The 21,821-nt window shown below is 34.0% G+C and overlaps 2 protein-coding genes across 2 annotated transcripts in view; one reads left to right on the top strand and one right to left on the bottom strand.

Moving 5' to 3' along the window:
- Nucleotides 1-2,110: 2,110 nt before the first annotated feature.
- The window catches only part of LOC111052868 (putative uncharacterized protein DDB_G0282133), a 58,910-nt gene continuing 39,199 nt past the window's right edge, over nucleotides 2,111-21,821 (top strand). The window contains exon 1 of the mRNA XM_022339677.2: nucleotides 2,111-2,278. The gene's annotated coding sequence lies outside the window, so the exon portion shown is untranslated. The remainder of the gene's footprint in view (nucleotides 2,279-21,821) is intronic.
- Nucleotides 3,915-7,533, bottom strand: LOC120351185. The gene is made up of 2 exons (XM_039427502.1): nucleotides 7,406-7,533; nucleotides 3,915-6,412 (listed from the first exon to the last, which is right to left on the bottom strand). Exons 1-2 carry the CDS (start codon nucleotides 7,437-7,439, stop codon nucleotides 5,202-5,204), a joined length of 1,245 nt encoding a protein of 414 aa, XP_039283436.1. The 5' UTR covers nucleotides 7,440-7,533; the 3' UTR covers nucleotides 3,915-5,201.

Raw genomic sequence — 21,821 nt, 5'->3', positions numbered from 1 at the left:
AAAACGAGGAAAATATCGCAAATTTGTTAATTTTTTGAAACAAACGTATCTTACCTCACGATTGAACTTTTTAAAAATTCATTTACCTTACATGAAAGAGGAGATTTTGTTCTTCAAATCAAGACCAAGTACAATTTTTATCATTTCGTGCAACCGAGATACACAGTTTTGAATATAGAAATTGGCCTTTTTTCTGTGTATTCAAATATATATATGGGCAAAAATGCACTAAAGGAGGAATTTTTTATTTTTTGATCAAATTTCAGTAATAATAGGCTACATGATCTGAACCGCCTTGACGAGTTTAGAAGAATGAGCTGTAGTGCGAGGAGATCTGAGATTCTGTCTAATGTTATAAGTGTTTAAAGTTTTGATCCTTGACATATCCTTATGACATAACCCCCCCCCCCACAATAGGAAATACTGAAATTAAAAGTTTCTAACGAGTAATTCTCATAGAAAATGACACTTGTGAGATGATTTCAGCCGAAGTATGTATTTTTTGTTGGGAAGGCTTTGAAAAGGGTATTATAATGAAAAATTTGTATTTTGGCAGTAGGTCATGATTTTCTATTTTTGGATGTATTCCCCTCCCCCCACTACTAAATTCGAAAATTCCTCAGAAAGCATGTTCAGAATTAATTTTTCTATCACGTGATGTGTGGTTTTCTATCTATACTAGAAAAATATCCAAGTTGTATAGGGTATAAGTGGTAGGTTTCCATAATTTTGAAAACCCTTTGAAAAATACCACTTTTTTGAAAATTCGTAGCTCCAGAACCAAAAATGGTAGAATTCTGCGCGACCACTCATATTATTGGAAATTTTATTATCTTTAATCTTGTAGAGATTGATATTTCTCCAAAAACCCAAAGTTTTTGAAATTAAATGGACAAATTTCAAAAAGTCTGAAATTTTAGGGGATTTTGGGGGTGAAGCCGGTCTTTGGCGTATCAGAAAATTTCAGATTCGAATTCAGCGCCCCAAAATACATAATTATAGAATCGTCGAGAAAAATTTTTCGGGGCTGTTTCCTGAAAAACGACCATTTGAGTGGACTATAAATGAAACAATCCGAAGTGAGTGCAATGTGCAACCCCTAGCAGGAATTATAAAACTTGGAATGAAGTGGACAAATTACCTGTGACGTATTCCACCAACGCCTTTTCCATTACAAGCTTGGAAATTGGAGTTGGATGGAAAAAGAGACATCAGACCGAGGAAGCGGTAGACACCGGAACATGCTTTACAAGCCTAGTCCATGATAGATGATGATTATGATTACATCAATCTATATGTAGCCTACTTTTAGTTCTCAAAGTCGATTTGGTCGTCGATTATCTGATTCTAATAATCTTGAGACTAGAAATGACAGATTGACATTATGAATTTGAATTTGAGTCTCATATTATGAAAGGATTGGAAAATATTTTTACAATAATTTTGATACAATTGAATGTATACAATATTTAAATTTTGATACAATGTTGAATGTTACAATTTTTACTGAAACTTGTGATGAAAATCTATTCAAACTGCTCAAGGTCATTATGGCTAGAAGAAAAATATCCTGATTTAGTTTTCTGATTTTCAAGAATTTATAGATAACACAATCAATAAAATATCCACATTAATTTTACATCAATACAATATTATTGGTCCACATGTTGATGATGTTCAAAAGTTACACATTACAACAACAATTCATATAGAAAAATCTATATAATCGCTAAGAAAAATTAAATACACGGATAACCTTGTTTGTGACTTGAGATTTCTAAGTTCTTAAGTGGTATAGGTGAGACAACATGGATTTATTCAGAAGTAGAAACAAAAACAAAAGAATTATAATGAAGTGTAGGTACCGGTACTGTACTTGAAAGGCTGGCTCCTCCAGTAAAGTCAAGAGACCGAAACATTCACTCTCACTAATCGTGCTCACGCTTCTTCATCTCCTCCGTCTTCTTCATCATATGTTATACCACCCACACGCTAAATATCGCTATAGGTAAAACAACCTCTCCCCTCTTCAGAGCATCTTCTCTCCTTTTCACTTCTGCAATCATCAATTCTTTCTTACCAGTTATTATTCCCTGCAGCCGCTAACCATGGTACACCTTCTCTTCTTCTTTGTCGTCTTCTCCCCTCTCCTTCAGAACAGCATCCTAGTTGAAAGCTTGTCACTTGATCCTTGTGTTGCATTCTCGGGCTCTCGGTTCTCTTGCGATCACATGCTGAACAGCGGTGCTTACAATCTCATCACACACATTGAGGAATGGTATGTAAATAACACTGTTCATTGTTTTCGTCTCTCTACTGCATTCTTTGACTGGTGGTAGCAATTTACTCTAAGACTGTAGATGCTTATTGGAACTCTGGTTTGTAAGATAATGTGCTGAACGTCCACGTTTAGCTTCTTGTTCTAACAGCTTTGCAGAATGTGAATAATAAAATTGAAACGATTAATCGTCAATATTGTTTTCAAATTATAAATGTTTCTTGATTATCACAATATAGCTTGTCATTTATTAGAATAAACTAGCCGTACTCATGCAAAACTTAAAATAGGCTGCTTATTTTTATGAAAATTGGTTTTTTGGGATAAAAAAGTAGCTTTTAAACTTTGATCACAACAATCTTCTTATAAACTTCGTGTTAGTCCAAATTATATTGATGCAACAATTATTGATTTACAGAATTATGATAATCAGATAATTTAAATTTTTATAAGTGTAATGAAAAACCTCTGCATTCTAGGCTTTATTGATCAGTAATGAATTCATAACAGATTCAAAATTAGAATAAATAGTTCAACATCTGATAACAGAAACATAAGAAGAAAACACTAGTCATATGATGATTCAATATCATCACATTCTTCCCGTCTTTAGGAATTCAATGAATAGTCTTTCAAATAAGAAGGCATTTTGCGCTCTCTATAAGATCTTCGCAGGGTGCCATCAGGAGGCTCTTCTTCATCACTGAGGGGGAATCCTGTATTTGTTTCATTTTGATTTTCATGATAATTTTCTTGATTGTTCTCAGGCTCTGCGTGATCACTAAGGCTTGATCCTGCATTTGTATCATCTTGATTTTTATCGTTATCTTCTTGAATGCTCTCTTCTCCTCGAGGGGCAAGGTTTTTCAATGATACAGTTGTCTCTCTTCCATCACTAAGCCGTACCTTGGCATATTGTGGGTTGATTTGAAGAATATCCACCTCCTCGACCAATGGATCGAATTTACTTCTTCGTATAGGTACTTTCATTAGGACTTTGTTTGAAGGGGCAAGCCAGGTTGGAAGTGCTATACCATTAGATGATTGTCTATAGTGTCGGAACATCCTATCATGTGGCGTCTCATTAGTAGCCGTGCACAATAGGGATCGAATAGAATGTAGAGAATCTGGGAGCACAGATTCCCAATCAGATACATCCAAATTTCTATGCTTCAATGTAAGAGACACTGTGCGCCAAATTGTACCATTTTCTCGTTCGATTTGGCCATTTCCTGGTGCGTTATAAGGTGATGACATGGAAGTGGCTACTTCTCGATTATGAAGGAATTCCTGCAGCTCTCTGGATTTGAAAGAGGTTCCATTGTCAGTATGTACATAAGAAGGTAAACCAAATGCGGTAAACAAGTTCACAAGGCACTGAATTACAGTTGATGAATTCATATTCGGACAAGGGTATGCAAACGGAAACCTAGAGTACTCATCAATTATTGTCAACAAATATTTGTTTTTAGTTTTTGATGGAAGAGGACCCTTGAAGTCCACGCTTAATCTTTCAAATGGATGTGTCGCCTTTATGAGAGTAGATTTCAATTTCTTGAAAAATTGAGGTTTCATGGCATTACATGTTTGACATGAAGAAGTCATTTTTCTGACATCCTCATCTGAATAGGGTAAATTATGAGTTCTTACCCAATGAATCATTCTGGTCACTCCAGGGTGACACAAGTCACAGTGTAGGGAGTGTAATTTATCGGTTTGAGTTGCATTACACACTCTGGAAAGTGCATCTGCTACTTGGTTGTCCTTTCCTGGTCTGTAAATTATTTCGTAATTGTAGCATGACATCTCCAATCGCCATCGTTGTATTTTTTCATTTTTTATTTTATTTTGATGAGTCATATCAAACATGAATGATACAGAGCGCTGGTCAGTGATAATTTTGAAGAATCTTCCAAGTAAGAAATGTCTCCACTTTTTAAGAGCACACACAATAGCAAAAGCCTCTTTTTCAATGGATGAATGTTTACGCTCACTATCATTCAGCTTCTGAGAAAAGAATGCTACTGGACGTCCACACTGTGATAGGACAGCTGAAATTGAAAAATCAGATGCATCTGTTTCAACCACAAAAGGTTCAAAGTCGTCAATTGTACTAACTACTGCCTTAGAAATCTCAGTTTTGAGTTGATTGAAGTCAGCTATAGCTTCAGAAGTCAAAGGAAAGGTCTTTGCTGTAAGAAGCCGTTTAGCTTTATCTGAATAATTGGATATCCATTTGGAATAGTGTGCAAACATTCCAATTGTTCGCTCAAGAGCCTTTCTATTATCTGGGGGTGGAAGATTGAGCAATGGTTTCAGACGTTCAGGGTCAGGAGAAATTGTCCCATTTTCAATTTTATAGCCAAGCAAGCTTATTGAAGTAAGTGAATATTTGCTTTTTTCTGTATTGATTGTAAAATTATATTTTTGTACTGCATCTAAGAATTTTTTGAGATTCAAATCATGTTCCTTCTGATTCTTACCACATATTGTCACATCATCCAGGTATGCATACGTTTTTTCAAGTTTTTCATTATTAATAACATTATCAATGACTCGCTGAAAAGTGGGTACACCATCTGTCAGACCAAAAGCAAGCCTTCGAAATTGATACAAACGGCCACATGCCTCAAATGCAGTGAAAGGTCGATCTTTTTCTCGTAGGGGTACCTGGTGGTAAGCGCTTTTCAAGTCAATAGTGGTGAATACAGAGTTTTTTGAGACCTTAGAAACAATATCTTCAAGACTAGGGAGGGGATATGCGTCAAGATGTGTGTATCGGTTAATAGTTTGAGAATAGTCTATTACCATTCGCTTTTTATGATTTTCGTTCTTCACTACAAATGCTTGAGCTCTCCAGGGAGACCTGCTTTCTTCAATAATTCCATCAGCTAGCAGTTTCTCAATTTCTTTCTCCATGAAACTAGTCTTCAAGAGAATGCTTTCGGGATTTAGTAATTATAGGTTTAATGTCTTTAGTTAAAAACTCAAAAAGTGGTGGAGGTTCTATCTTTGCTGGAGCCAGATAATTGATAGTCAATGGGGGTTTAGTTCCTCCAAATAAAACTCTAAGTTCAGAGTGTTGATTAAGTAAGTCATGTCCTACAATAACATTAGCACACAAATCAGGCAATACACTGAATTTTGTTTTGGGGTAATGTTGACCTGAAAATTCTAAATGAGCTACACAATAAAAGAAAATGTTCTTTCTTAGTGATGTTGAAGCCATGGACACTGCACCAGTTGTAGGGTACATTTCAAGTCCACATTTTTTAGCAAAACAGTGTGAAATAAATGTCTCAGAGCTTCCTGTATCTATCAAAGCAGAAGTAGGAATGTTGTTTACCTGAGCTTGTACTGTAGCATTTTCAAGAACAGTAGAGGCTGCAATAAGCGCCGAAGATGAAGAAGTTTTAGTAGATTTGCAGACATTTTTCCAATGACCTATTTTCTGGCATTTTTCGCATGAGTCATTTAGTGCAGGGCACTGCTGACGTGTTTTATGTCGCTGACGACCACAAAAATAACATTTTTGAAAACTTGAGCTTCCAGTTTTTACAGCTGACAAATTTGTTTCTTTACATGAATTTTCTGAAGAATTATTTGAAGTGGCATTAAGAGTTATTTCAGAAGAGTAAGAAGCTGATTGATTTCTGGCAGATTCCAAGGCACGTGCTTTTTCAATAGCTTCATCAAGAGTTAGCTTGTCAAACTCCAAAAGTCTCAGTCTTATCTGATGAGAGCTGAGGCCCCGGATAAATGAATCACGAATGTATGTTTTCCTATGAGTTTCAGAATCAACATCTGCAAACCCACAATTCTTACTCAGTTGTTGTAAAGCTTGGTTATATTGGTCAATTGTCTCATCTGAAGACTGTTTTCTAGTTGCCAATTTATGTCTAGCGAATATTTCATTTATTGGTTTTACATATGCAGATTTTAGTGCGTCAATAGCCGAAGTATATGAATTTTTGTCGGCAATTGTTTGATAAACAGAATGAGATAGAAAGTTGGTAAGCAACCGCAACTTACTTTCATCATCGATGTCTTCTTCGTCAAAAGATGCGATGAAATTCTCAAAAGTCTTTAGCCAGAAGTTCCATTCTTGTAGAGCTGTTGGAGAATTCGGATCACCATCAAACTTGTCTGGTTTCAAAAATTTGTCCATCGTAACGCGAATTTTCAGTTTTCGTTTCCAGAAAAGATTTGAAGATTATGCATTTGTTGTTGAATAGAAATTGTGAAATAGAGAATAGAAATTGATTGACTCGTATTTGATAAGATGAATTGATTTGATGATTTAGATTACTGATCAATAAATTGTAATGAAAAACCTCTGCATTCTAGGCTTTATTGATCAGTAATGAATTCATAACAGATTCAAAATTAGAATAAATAGTTCAACATCTGATAACAGAAACATAAGAAGAAAACACTAGTCATATGATGATTCAATATCATCACAATAAGTAATTTTTGAAATTAATAAAAACAATATAAAACTTGTAGTACCCTTTTATTAAAACATTTTAACGACTAGTTTCGATCTACAGTTTTATCCTACTTTCTACAAGTTTTATAATGTTTTTATTAATTTGAATAAAGTATCCCAAATAAGTGAACTGGCTACTTTTTATGAAATGGCTAATCAACCCTACTGTACCTTAATCAAGAAAAAATATTCTATAATTTTAAAATTTGCTGCATACCTATATGTTCATCTGAAGCTGGGGTTTCGTTTGTGCTTAAATGCCGTCATCGACCACGACAGGATGAGGATCCCGCATTGAGTAGAGGAGCTCTATGCAAGAAGGACGTCGGGAAGCAAACCTTTATTTTGAGAAAACAAGTTACAAGGTTTTCAAATCATTAGAACTTTTTTCCTATACAAAACTTCTTATTTTGGGTTTCACCCTGAATTTAATTGAGATATTAACTTTTTAATCATTATAATTGTACTGTTCTTGTTCATGTGAATACTCAATGACAATCAGAACTAGAAAGGCTTGAAATGCCACCCTTCTTGCATAGATCCACATCATTGAAGTCCTTATTGCATAGATTGCATAGAAAACAAAAGTTTTCCACTATATTTAAGGAATGAGTATTGTAAATATCCGTGATCACCATCAAACTTGTCTGGTTTCAAAAATTTGTCCATCGTAACGCGAATTTTCAGTTTTCGTTTCCAGAAAAGATTTGAAGATTATGCATTTGTTGTTGAATAGAAATTGTGAAATAGAGAATAGAAATTGATTGACTCGTATTTGATAAGATGAATTGATTTGATGATTTAGATTACTGATCAATAAATTGTAATGAAAAACCTCTGCATTCTAGGCTTTATTGATCAGTAATGAATTCATAACAGATTCAAAATTAGAATAAATAGTTCAACATCTGATAACAGAAACATAAGAAGAAAACACTAGTCATATGATGATTCAATATCATCACAATAAGTAATTTTTGAAATTAATAAAAACAATATAAAACTTGTAGTACCCTTTTATTAAAACATTTTAACGACTAGTTTCGATCTACAGTTTTATCCTACTTTCTACAAGTTTTATAATGTTTTTATTAATTTGAATAAAGTATCCCAAATAAGTGAACTGGCTACTTTTTATGAAATGGCTAATCAACCCTACTGTACCTTAATCAAGAAAAAATATTCTATAATTTTAAAATTTGCTGCATACCTATATGTTCATCTGAAGCTGGGGTTTCGTTTGTGCTTAAATGCCGTCATCGACCACGACAGGATGAGGATCCCGCATTGAGTAGAGGAGCTCTATGCAAGAAGGACGTCGGGAAGCAAACCTTTATTTTGAGAAAACAAGTTACAAGGTTTTCAAATCATTAGAACTTTTTTCCTATACAAAACTTCTTATTTTGGGTTTCACCCTGAATTTAATTGAGATATTAACTTTTTAATCATTATAATTGTACTGTTCTTGTTCATGTGAATACTCAATGACAATCAGAACTAGAAAGGCTTGAAATGCCACCCTTCTTGCATAGATCCACATCATTGAAGTCCTTATTGCATAGATTGCATAGAAAACAAAAGTTTTCCACTATATTTAAGGAATGAGTATTGTAAATATCCGTGAACATCATCAAACAGTTTTTCTTGTTCAGATGATTTCCTTGAGCTCAGATGTATCACTATCCATGCTGTCACTTGAGAACTCTTCCATCTCATAAAACTTGGTTATATTTATCAAACTATTATCAAAAATATATTATAAAAAACTAATCATAAATATCTTTAAGTTTTGATATTGTTTCTCCAAATAGGCCTACACTAGCCTTCAATCATCCGTTGGCAGAAGAATACAGATTGACTCATATGGTACTGGAAAATGAGGCATGACATAACCTTACATTAATTGCTGTAAAATCGTAATTGTTCAAGATATCAATATGAAATTTAGGTGGCATATGCTTCAAGTATAACTCTATCCATTGGACTGTTCTCCGCAAAAAGGGCGTCTGTGACCTTACGCCCCTCTTGCATGGAGATCCTCCATTTTAATTTGTCTAAATAACCTGAAAGATTATACTCAATCATATTCTAATGGGGATCTTGAGTTTATACTTTTTTATACTTTCAAATGGCAATATATTTTATTTATTAGAAATGTTTTGATTTTTGAATAATAAACACAAATAATAATAATAAGTTATTTGATCAGCTGTTTTAGCACACTTGCAATTTGGACAATTTGAATGTCAACAATGCTTGTCGTCGTCGACTGCGGAAGTTTACGAAATGCACCTTAACGTTTCAGGAGAGTATGCTCAGAGACATTTTCAATTTCCTAATATCTTACATTTTCTGTTGACCTTACGTTATCCAGTGTCTTTTCGTGAACTTTTCCAGCTTTATTCAGAATTTCTTAGTCAGAAGTAATCAAACTCCAGTCTCATTTGTGCTATCAGAAGTGTCCTCTGATGATTGATTCACGGGATAGGAGGAGTGTGTTGAGATGAGTTTTCTCTTTCATTTTCCACTTTCCTTGCCCTATTACCATAGGTAAGAAAAGTATTGCTTTCCGGAAAAAATTAAGGTTCCCCAATTTCCAAATTTCGTGTGTGTGTGTGTGTGTGTGGTGTGTGTGTGGTGTGTGTGTGTGTGTGTGTGTGTGTGTGTGTGTGTGAACTTAAGGTCCTTACACTTAAGGATCCAACACGAACAATTTCGATCAGTCCAAAAAAGTGGTTTTCGGGTATTGGTCTGTATGTGTGTGTGTATGGCCAGTTTCACACGGCAGAGTCCCCACTCCTGGAAGATCATATTACTGAAGATCATATTTCATATTTTGCAGCTCTCCTGTGCTTTCACATGGGGATCTTACGAATAAGCTGACAGATCTAACAACTACGCCGACGTTTGCTCAGAGTATGACTCATCACTTTTTCTCAAAGTCCAACTTCCTTAAAAATATAGATAGAAGATTTCGGATTTGGATTCAGTGACCCCAAATTCTTTTAAGCGTAAGTCCCATTTTCAAAAATACCTGAAAACAAGGGAGTTATAGCTGTTTTTAATATATATTTCCATTATCATATGATTATATAGTACGTACTAAGATAATAATACTCCTGCCTCACAAAGGGACAGGCAAAGGTTTCAAGAAGTTTTTGAACACCTGAGAAGTTTAAACATAAACATTTCTATTTTTTAAAAGTTTAGTTTTCCAAAAAAATATTGAACTATGAAAATATGAATCCAAATATGAAATCATAAATCATCTCCATTCATCATCCAATAAAATAGGAGGAAAAGGAATGTTGCACAGTAAAATTCACTGAATTTCAATTGTCAATCAACAATCCAATTTATCAGGTTCAAATCGTTGAATATCACTTTAAATTCCCAGCAATTATTGACTATTTCTTTTTAACAATCAGAAAAATCTATTATGAACATACAGTATGAACATTGTGCTGATCTGAATCGATCTATTACAATAATAGGAATTGAAATAATAGAAAATGTCATGCCATTCCAAGTGAAACTGATGTCTGTGTATTAGAACTGCTGAGTGGATAATGCATACTGAAAAAGTCATGAATAGTTCAGACCAGCCTGGCGACTTTGATGCTTTTGAAACCGGAATCTTGTTTTATTTTTATTAAAGAATGATACGGAATAAAAACCATGTATCATAGTACAAAGCAGTTCGATACTTTGTATCATGAGTAAGCCAGTTACTGAGCCAGTTACTCAGAAAGCATTTTTTGGTTGTTCGATGTTTTGTCGTCCTTATGAATTCTGTTGAATCAAACATAATGTTATTTAAGAAGTTGTGCTGAACCTATATAGAGAATTCATAGAAATCTTAGAATTCATAGGAACGGTAAAAAATCAATTTTACGAAAATCGATGTACATGTAACTTGATTTAGAAGAACCTATACTATAATGTGTTCTATCACAATTTAATCACAGAAATGTTCAAGTGAAAACGTTGGGCGCAAACCTTCTGCCATGAGGAGACAAATAAATTTATGAAAAGCTTGATAGCTTGAATAGTGATCTGATATTTTTGTTAAACGTTTTTTTCAATGTTTCTTCAATCGGCAGGGAAACTTTGGTTTTTCAAAGTTATCTTACTCCCTTATTTTGGGGTATTTTCAGAAATCAAGATAGATATCCTACCAAATTTCCTACACGAATACAGTGTAAGTTGTATTATAATAGCTACAGTACTTACGTACTGTATTGTACAGTACCTGTTCGTTTTTATCGTATAATTATATGATAATAGAAAGCTTTATTAAAAACAGCCATAACTTCCTTGTTTTCGGATATTTTCGAAAACGGGACTTACGCTTTGAAAAATTTGGGGTCGCTGAATCCAAATCCGGAGTCAGAATCTTTCTATCTTCATTTTCAAGAAAGATAGTTTTTGAGAAAAAGTGGTGACCGGAGAGACGTAGATCACCATGTGAAAGCGACGATTTGTCCGCTAGTATCTCGATCCAAGCCGGTTTCTGCTTGCCTCGGGGGGAAAAGACGTGACAAAAGGAGGTTCTTGGCTAGGAGTCACCATGTGAAAGACACGATTTGACTCAATGTACTTCGACAAAAAAAAAAACGTGAACACTGTTCAGTGTTCAAGTTGCACGTCTCCTATCGTGTGAAAGTAGCCTTCGAGTGTATGTGCGTCTGTGTACACGATATCTCATCACCCAATTAACGGAATGACTTGAAATTTGGAACGTAAGACTCTTACAATATAAGGATCCGACACGAACAATTTCGATGAAATGCGATTCAAGATGGCGGCTAAAATGACGAAAATGTTGTCAAAAACAGGGTTTTTCGCGATTTTCTCAAAAACGACTCCAAAGATTTTGATCAAATTCATACCTAATAATAGTCATTGATAAGCTCTATCAACTGCCACAAGTCCCATATCTGTAAAAATTTCAGGAGCTCCGCCCCATCCATGCAAAGTTTGATTTTAGCTTCAGATACAATTTAAACAGAATTTCAAGTGGAAGAGATTGAGCATGAAAATCTCTACAATTAATGTTCAGTAACATTTTCACCTAAAATTGAAAATAAGCTCGGAATTCGAGATAATGTGATTATTCAATAATATTGCAAACGGTTGTCAACTGTTGATTCTCTTGAATCATTCACTATGAAGAGATAGCAGACCTCGTGTGTCTCCAGCGTTATTGTCCTGTCACCATCTGGCTCAGATCTTGGAATAGTAGACTTGAGATGCGCGTGAACACAAGCGTCAGTTGATCAATTTTCATAACGGCAGGGAAAGTTGTGTGAGTGCGCCACACCAGATTTTTTTAGTTGCGTCCAAGATTATACATTGATTTTTGTTTTGTTTTTTGAGTGCGTTTAACCAGCTGATTCGCTAAATTACTCTGCAAAAATTTATAATTAATAAATAATTGTATTCACAAGATACAGCTACGATTGAGGACTAGCTAGAGAGAGTATTATGTTCACAGGGGTTTGAAAATTTACTATTCTCTATGTGTTTCATTCTGAATAATTATCGAGAACGAATCATTAATCAATCATTAGGGTTCAAACAATTATTTAAGTTTGTGTGGCAGAGACGACCTGCAGTCCTAACTCCGCCCTGATAAAGGCAAACAATCAATCAATCAATCCATGAACAAATATTTTTTGGAACTGATTTATTAGATAGCATCGTCAGTTTAATTCTTGGAAAAGTATTCTAGAATATAGGGTTGTAAATTTACTCTCACACACGTCGTCCGAAATCAACGTTTTTTGAAAGATTTATTTCTGTGTCTTTGAGAGTGTCTAGTTCAATAAAACTCAATTTGATGCACGTGTCAATTGCATGGCAAGTGTGAGGCAAGTGTTATCGATTCACCAAAATTGACAAAAATTAATTTCCAGTGGTTTTTGTGATTTCAAAAATAGGCTAGTCTTTCCAGCTTTCTAGCGAATGAATGGGCTAAAAGTGTTCAATTTCGGCTCATTTCTTCAGCTAAGGATTAAGTTAGAAAGGTTTAGTTCGTTATCGAAATTTTCGTAAATGTCCCAGAAATATTCCAGTGCTTTTTTACATTTTTTCAGTTCTTTAGAGAACATCTGAAGCATTTTATTTGTATTTTATATTTGGTTTTATCAAAGCCAAACAAGTTCATTGATAACTTCCATGGAAGACCATAGAACTATTGTCTAGAATTGAACAATTGGATAATCTTTAAAGTAAAAGGGAGCAGAGCGAGCCTGTCACTATCTTATGGATAACACTTCAGTTGCTCTTATTGATGATGAGGTTCCAATATGTACGGTATTCATCCTCGTCATCTAGACATAGTATGTCGAACATTGTGGATGATGTTTTATGCTAGTTTTCGAACTCATCCTTATGGGCCTTTATCAATAATACGTCAATAAAGATCTACGTAGGCCTATTTAATATCAACATATTCATCAGGCTACTTGAATATTGGTACATAACTCTAACTCTACTGCTTTGTAACTTAATAAAAAATTATCACGGTACACTCTGTATGGATCATAAATAGATTTAGTGATACAGTATTACACAATATCTACAAATTTCGTGATCAAGTGCGTTGCAGATTTTCCTGTGACATTTCCCCAACAATCGGCAATCAATTTCGTCTCTACAACATGGATTACGTTTAAGCCTCCATTATAATTTTGCGACCAGAATTATACAGTATACAAACGATGAATCGGTCGGATGGTTCATCCAAATCATCGAGCAAATAATAGGAGCCTCAGCTTCACAAACGTGAATGGGAAGTGATATAACTCATTGATGCGGACGGACTGGATGACAATCCCAACGAAAGTGCACTTTTCTTAGTAAAAAGGTCGTTCACGAAAGCGGGCAGATAAGTTGCTTCGCGTGCGTCCTTCCTTCGCTTTCCACATCACGAAAGAAGAAACAAGAGCCAAGAATTGTGGACTCTCCAATTTCGCAAGATCAATAACACGACTCACTGGAACTGTTATAGAATCCACTGCGGGATATTTTATATCAGCAAGCTTCAATAATAAATTAATTTCAAGCACCTTTATTCGGTGTTATGCAATATTCAAGAAATGTAGCCTACTTTGGCGCGTATTTTAACTTAGCTTTTGCCTGAAAGTTTAACCGTAAATTATAATGTTAGAAACTTGAATCATTGCACTTCTAGACATCGATTATCTATCTCATCGATAAATTTTGTGTTGGTGACTATCCATAAAGCGTCTAGATATTGTCTCAAACATGTACACATGTTTTTTTTCAAGTTTTAAATGCATAACATGATACATCATTTTGAAACAGTATCATTACTCAAACACTTACATTATATAGATGTTAATGGTTAATATCTATATCTCCATTGCAGTGATGGAATTATTCATTCGTCACCAAATCTGAAATTTTGCTAAATACATTGGAATTTGGTTCTTATCTAATGTTGAATCTCAAGACGTGTGATAATAACGGTTTCGCTATAGATTTCGTGAATACTTACCCAAAATCGATACTTTTTAGTTTCCCCAGATTTTTTTAAAACTGAACAAAATTGTTCAAATATGGCTCACGCGGGTTCAGCTGAGGACTAACGAAGGATCGAGTGTTGAAAAGGTTTTGAAAATATTCACGTTTAAAATTTTCGATTTCCAATTTTCCTGTTGCGTTCTCCTTTCCTAGCTTTTTCGCACACACGTTGGGGTTTACAGGTTGAGCTAACAAAAAGAAAGGACCTCCAGCTAGTCTATGATAAAGAAAAAGATATATTAGATGTCTTCAACATATTTGAAACAGTGAGAAGTTTAGACTATACAAGTTCTTGATATTGGAATGGAGGAACGATAACGATTGGTTATTCTATGATTGTAATGGTATATCAACCGAAACTGTTCTATCATTGTTTCAGCAAGTAGTGAGTGAGACAACATCAATCCATGCATAAAGCATATCATGTATTTTAGAATTAAATCAGATGTAATGTGTAGCCTATCTATTTATTATCTTGTCATAGCGTCCTACTATGTAGACTTACGTCTTCAAACCAATATTCTAGTTCATTGCTATTCCTTATTTGTTGGTAGTTTGAAGTAGCAATAATTAAACATTATAATATATTCATATTTTATTTAGTTTTCAGACGTGAATATTTACTGGAAGATGTCTGGTAACCCGCATTGTTAATGTTTATTATGATGTATGTAATTAGGGATTACACTCGTAGCAGATTAACAGAGGAGAGTAATGAAGAAATACTGAATAAAGTATATTTTATTGTTAAAATATTCTGTTATTCAATCATTTAAGTTAAAGTACCGTAACTCAAGTAGGCACTTGATGAACAAGTATTAACTGTTTGGTGAAGACGCCTGCAATTTTATAAAATTAAGGAAGAGAGGAAAGAATGAAGAATTCAGATTCAGATTCAGATTCCTTTATTCATGTGTTTAACAAAACATAATTCAACTTACGTTCTAGCGTTAAAAATAAATACCAGTAGCGGTAAAATGACGTGGTGAATCATATTAAACTGATAAGTTCTACAATAATATTGAGCAAGAATAATGATGAAAAATGCAAAAGTTAAGATACTACTGTATTCTTTTCACATGAAACGGTGAAGTTTGGACCTTGAGAAGTCCATTCTCAGAGACGGTATTAAGGATACCCTCCCCTTCAGCTTTTAACCGTAAAAAAAGAAAGTTGAAAATTCAAACGAAATATCATGTCAAAGCGAAAAAAATTAAGAAAAAAATATCAATGAGTGAAAACCAAATCATAGAAACGATAAATCATTTAGTTAAATCAATTAACAGAAAAGAGTAAATAATAATAAGGGAAAAAATTAAAGAAAAAGTTAATTCCCAATAATTAGAAAATCAATATGATATAATAATTGGAATAATGAGGGCGTGAAATTTATTATTAGAAAAAAAGATTTGTTGATTTAAATCCAAAAATAATGTTGATGACAAAGGGAAATTATTGTACAAAAGAGATTAGTTCATGTAAGATAATATGATTATGAAAGTTCATGGAGGAATAATAATAATTCTAATTGGGGAATTATGAAGGGGAAATTATAATACAAAAAAGAGGGCAAGGGATATAGAATAAGGTTGCTAAAATCCACTCGAGGAAGAGTTAGAATAAGAAACAATCTTAAATGTAGCCTATACACATTTTTATGCTAAATTTACATGAAAAAAGAGAAAATCCATAATTTTTACTTTGAAGTGGAGGGAAATGATTATAAAGGATAAGAATAGGTATTAAGGAAGGTTTAATTGAATGTCATGCTGCTCTAGGGTTGGACAGTTTCAGCCATTTTTTCTAAAAGATAATGTCTCAATATACAGGTGAAGCCCGCTCGACTCTATGGACCTAATTTGATTTGGGAGTGCATTCCATGCACGACAACCACTAACAAGGCAGGATTTTGTATGAATAGTTGTTCGATGATTTGGAATTCTTAGAGTATTTTCACCTGTTCTAGTGTGGGAAGCATCAATTCTCCTACCTTCAGATACAAATTTAAAATCGTTTTTGAAATAGATTGGTTCACCATATTTTAAAATGTCCCTAACAAGCTTGATTATACAATCGAAGCATTCTCTGATCAGGTAACTTTAAAGTTGAACTATCAATATGTGCTGGAGTGATTCGTTCATGGCGTTGGAGAGAGTAAACATACCTGAGGCAATAGTTTTGACATCGCTGAAGTTTATCGTTTAAGGTTACTTGCATATCATTGAGCACAGAATTACAATACATAAGATGTGGGAATATGAGCGATTTGACTAGTAACAATCTAATTTTTCTGGGAAGAATATCTTGCACCTTCTTCAATGAATGCATGGCAGAGAATAAAAATTTACAAGTCTTATTAATTTGATCAAACCAGTCAAGATTTTTGTTCATAATAATTCCAAGGTTTTTAACTGAATCACAGTAAGCTACTTCGACACCATCAACATTAATTTTGTTAAGTGAGTTTAAATCGATGTTGTTTACTAGTCTTGAATATCCAATTATTATGGGCTGAGTTTTTATAGGGTTGGGTTTTAGTCCGTTTTTCTTTGTCCATTCTACTATTGAAATTATATCGTTATTTACTGTTCCATTAATTTTAGTGATTGGGCAGCTTGCATAAATTTGAAGGTCATCAGCATAAGTATGGAAACTAGAAAATTTTATGACAGAGAGTAGGTCATTCGCATAAAGAGTGAAGAGTAGGGGGCCTAAGATAGAACCTTGAGGGACGCCATGGTTAACATTTAACCAATTAGACCTATTGTTTTTAACAGAGACACATTGCTTTCTACCTGAGAGATAGGATTTGAACCATGCGAGGGTTTGATAACTAAACCCAAGAATAGCTAGTTTGTTTAAGAGAATTTCATGATCTACAGTGTCAAATGCTTTTGAAAAGTCGAACAGACTGAGGACAGTACACTTTCTTTGATCCATAGCTAACCTAATATCATCGGTGACATGCAAGAGAGAGGTTTCAGTAGAAAAAGATTTTCTGAATCCAGATTGGAAATTATGTAGTTTCCTATTGGCTTCGAGAAACTCTACAACTTGTGAATGAACAATTCTCTCAAGTATTTTGGACAGAGCAGGTAAAATACAAATTGGTCTGAAATCTTCAACTTTATTGGGAGAGGTGACTTTGTTTCAGGAAATTCGTTGTTTTCAAGGGACTTGCTAAAAATGAATGTTATGGTGGGCAACACTGCAAACAATATTTTTTTAATAAATTCAATTTGTATGTTATCCACCCCCATTGCATTGCTGTGACTACGTTGTATTGCTTTGAAAACTTCCAGTTCCGATATTAGTTGGAAGTTGAATTTGTTTTGAAGTGGTACATTTAGATTGGTTACCTGATGTTTGAGATTATTAATATGATTATTGATGACTGTATCGTCACGTTGTGTCAAATGAGAAACGAAATGTTTGTTAATATCGTCCAAAGTTAAGTCAATTTCAGTTTGGGATTTCTGTTTACCAAGGCCAAATTCTTTTATTCCGCGCCATAGTGATCTAGAGTCTTGTCTATTGTCTGTCATGAATGAGTTCAAGTACCTAGTCTTCGAATTCCGTAGCTGTTGTTTTACTTTATTTCTCAAACTGCAATACTCAATTAAACTGTCTAAGTCAAATGTCTTTTTAAATTTTCTGTGAGTTTTGTATCTTTGTCCCATCATTTTGAGTATTTCAGGAGTCATCCATGGTACACGTCGTTTTCTGTTTATCCTCCTTGTCACATAGGGTGCATGTTTATCATACAGATGGAGTGTCCAATTTTCAAAAGTTTCAACCATTGCATTAACAGTGGGTGAGATTTCAATCTGATGCCAGGGGGTTTGAGCTACGTCAGTCAAAAAAGCATCTTCGTCAATGTGTTTGAAGTCTCTGTAAGTAATAAATTTCTGAGTTGGTTTAGGTGTCCTATGAGAGAGTACACAGTAAATCAAGTCATGTCCTGAAATAGCTGGCACAGAGATTTGACCAGTTTCAACAACCTCATTTGGATCACTAACTATTAGTAAGTCAATGAATGTGTCAGAGTCATTAGTATGATGAGTTGGGTCGAGTGGTAAGATAGTCATATTGAGGCATTGGAATATTGTGGTCAGTTGAAAGTAGTCAAAGTTACGATTTGTCATATTTAGGTCAGTGTTCATATCTCCCACAACTAGTATTCGATTATAATGAGGCATGAAAGAATGTAAGGCATTTTCGAAGTCACTGAAGTGGCCAAATTTTGGTGGGCGATAGCAGATACCAACAAGTAGTTTATTAGAGCTAGATAAAGATAATTCAGGTCTGGCAGAATACTTCTGCTCTGATGAGATTAATATTTTTGTTTTTATACAATCTTTCACAAAGACTGCAACCCCTCAACAAGCCTTATTAAGCCTATCAAGAAGTGGGAGTAATGCATAATATGATGATTTATTATTGTGTGACAGACTATTACTAGTAATATTAAATTTGCAAAACTTGAATCTCAATTTTTTCCAATTGACAAGATCACTTTTAACATATTTTGTTATGAAATACTGTAATATGAGCCAAGCCAAAATCATAATTATCAACAATTTTCTGTCATCGCGTTATTGATTTTTCAATCAAGAGTATCAAGTATCGATTCTTCTGTCTGAATTTATTGAATTCGACAATACTCATACGGTATTCACTTTGATCAATATATTATAGTCAGTGTGGTGGGAAATTGCTAGACCAATCCTTAATCAGCATATTTTAATCCTGAACCGTGAGTCTTTAAAAGATTCTACTTCTTGATATTGACATAGCCGTCATATTTTGCTGAAGATCACCGATGGGAAGGGCAAATTAAAATATCAGCTAATCTTCTCCCATAAATATGTCTCCAATATCTCTCATGAAAATTCCTTCATTTTTTAAAGAAGATTTCCTCAATTTTCTAACAGAATCTCATGTTGCTAGTATGTTGGTTCAGTTTAGCGTTTGGTTTAGAAATGTCTCAATTAATTCTACAAGAAATTGCAGCCATACAAGAGTGTGTAGTGTGCACTGTGAGAAAATCTTAACATTCACGTTTTTACCGGCTCAACCAATCAGGTCCATATCACGGCACAATAGCAAGTGACGCCTAAGTATAGGCCTAAACCTCAGCTCGTTAAAATGTCATTCTTCTCCATCCAAGATTGCAACAATACATAGCGTGAACAGATTTTATCATTTATGCCATTTCGAAATAATCAAGGCACCTTTCTACATGTAATGAGCTTTTATGTTACTTTACCATGGAACACAGGAAATTGGGTGTTATAAGTATGATCAGACAATAAAAATATTAATTAGACATTTCAATCTCAATTACATTTTTAAGAGCCAAATTAACTGACCGTTCAGTAAGTTATAAAAATATCAATAGATGAAATTTTGACGTGATAGGCAGGGTAGGCCTACTCTACATAAAACGTTATCCCTTATTGAACATAGGTGAAACTTATTTACCTGCACTGTTCTAATCCTATCCTACCCTACTGCTAAAATCGTTTTGATTAATTGAAAACTCATTATTGTCAGTATATCTATTTCTTTCACTCTTACACTAAAAGCTTTTACTTCAGCTTTAGCTTTTAGTTTTAGCACTTTAGCTTCTACTTTGTTTCTTTCCGCTGTAATAATTACGCGTACATTCTATGTCCAGTACTGTTTTTGAGTAAGAGCCTAGTTACAGTTTAGGAATGAATGTCTCAATCTCTAGATTGATTTCAGGTTTCTGGAACAGATTTTATGTGGGATGAGATATTTGCGGTTTATTTATTATTGAGCCTTCAGTAGAATCAAAACAAATTATACAATTAAAATATTAGCTACAATTCAACGTAACTCAAGTGTTTTCAATTTTTAACCATTATCAAAAATATAAGTAAAAGTAACTGGTAACCCCCGGAGTTGGAAAACTCACTCATGAACTGTTGCATTGATCTATGAAATATTTCGCAACTTATAATAACTGTGCAGGGATGTTGAGAATTATGGAAACAGCTTAATGTATTTAAACCAAACATATAATATTGTATTTTCAAAGGTGGGATCTTGTGAGGAAATGTGGTGTTTTAGACATCTATCTTGTAGGAGTTTATTTTGACAAGGTAAGATTTCAGATAATAGGAATCGTTTTAGATCCCCAACCCCGAAGAAAATTAATTACAGTTTTATTTTATTTGAGCGGCCACAGACAGCAAGCGAGTAGCACTATTTAATATTTTATTTGAAAATTCATTGCATTCAAATTAATTTGCATTAATAGATAAAAGTTAGTAACCTTGTTTGTTTTGTAATACTGTATTATAATATTGTTTGTTTTGTAATATTGTAATATGATATTATTATATCATTTGTTTAACGTTGAACATGATCGAAAAATGAATTGTTTAGTTCTTCTGTTAACATTGTTCTCAATAACACTCACCAAACTATCAGTCTCTCACTCTCTTTATCTCTATACATGAAAATGAATGTCTGTTTGTGTGTTAGTTTGTTTGTTCCCTATAGACTCGAAAACTACTTGACAGAACGGCATGAAACTTTGGGAATATGTTGTGTGAATATTGGGGATGGTTTCTGACCAGAAATTTTTATAGGGGGGCTAATAATAAATATATATTGATCCATTTTACAGACCTATGTTTTCGAAATTGTCGACCGAGCGAATAACGTAGAACGGGAAGATCATCATGATTCAAGATCATGTTGTGATAATATGATTTAGCATATCAACTCATACCAACTGTAATAACACGTCACTCTGTGATAAAATTGTATACTGGTATTAAAACGGTAGTTTTAAGCAAATATAGGAAGTCCGTATTGAGATGTAAATGAAAATATTGATTGTCAGATAAATTTCATGATTCACCAGATAAAGTCAAGTGTGACATGAGATACATTGACTTTTGGCGGTACGAAGTTCGCCGGGTAAGCTAGTATGCTATATTACTATTCCCTTAACTAATAATACTGGTGTCGTAATAGCTAATAATGCTATCACAAGCAGTATTATTAATAACGCGTGCGGAATGCTACAGAAAAACAATATACAGGTAGACTGTCTGTCTGACATACATGTGTCGGCGCATTGATTACAGTCTGTGTGATAGCTCCCAAATATCATCTGCTGTTTATAGAAGAATAGAAAAATTGTAGAATTGCAAGGAATTAATAATTCAACTGACTAGATGATAGATCACAACACTTTTTTCTTATGCACTTTCAATGTTATTTTGCTAATTATCCTTAAAGAGGACAGCAAAGAAGTGAGTTAATTTCGATGTCTAGTGAACTTGATCTGTAAAAGGTTGAAATAATATGTGTTCAAAATTTTAAACTGATTGATCATATGGACATACGGGCAAACATACAGACCCACATACGGACAACGATTTTGGCCTTGAGAAGTAAGAGTAAGAACTTGCTAACGTTCGTTCAATCAGCTATCTTGTCAATTATTGTCATCCAGCTTCG

Source organism: Nilaparvata lugens, chromosome 4 (assembly GCF_014356525.2).
Source record: "Nilaparvata lugens isolate BPH chromosome 4, ASM1435652v1, whole genome shotgun sequence".
NCBI lineage: Eukaryota > Metazoa > Arthropoda > Insecta > Hemiptera > Delphacidae > Nilaparvata > Nilaparvata lugens.
Note: the sequence above shows the minus strand (reverse complement) of the source record. Positions and strands in the feature narration are given on the sequence as shown.

What these genes read in the sequence shown, in the direction of transcription:
- LOC120351185 (XM_039427502.1), bottom strand. Translation starts at nt 7,439, where the DNA reads ATGGACAAATTTTTGAAACCAGACAAGTTTGATG. An exon ending in GAAACCAGACAAGTTTGATG is followed by an intron (nt 6,413 to 7,405) that starts GTGATCACGGAT and finishes ACAAGTTTGATG; the next exon opens with GTGATCCGAATTCTCCAACA.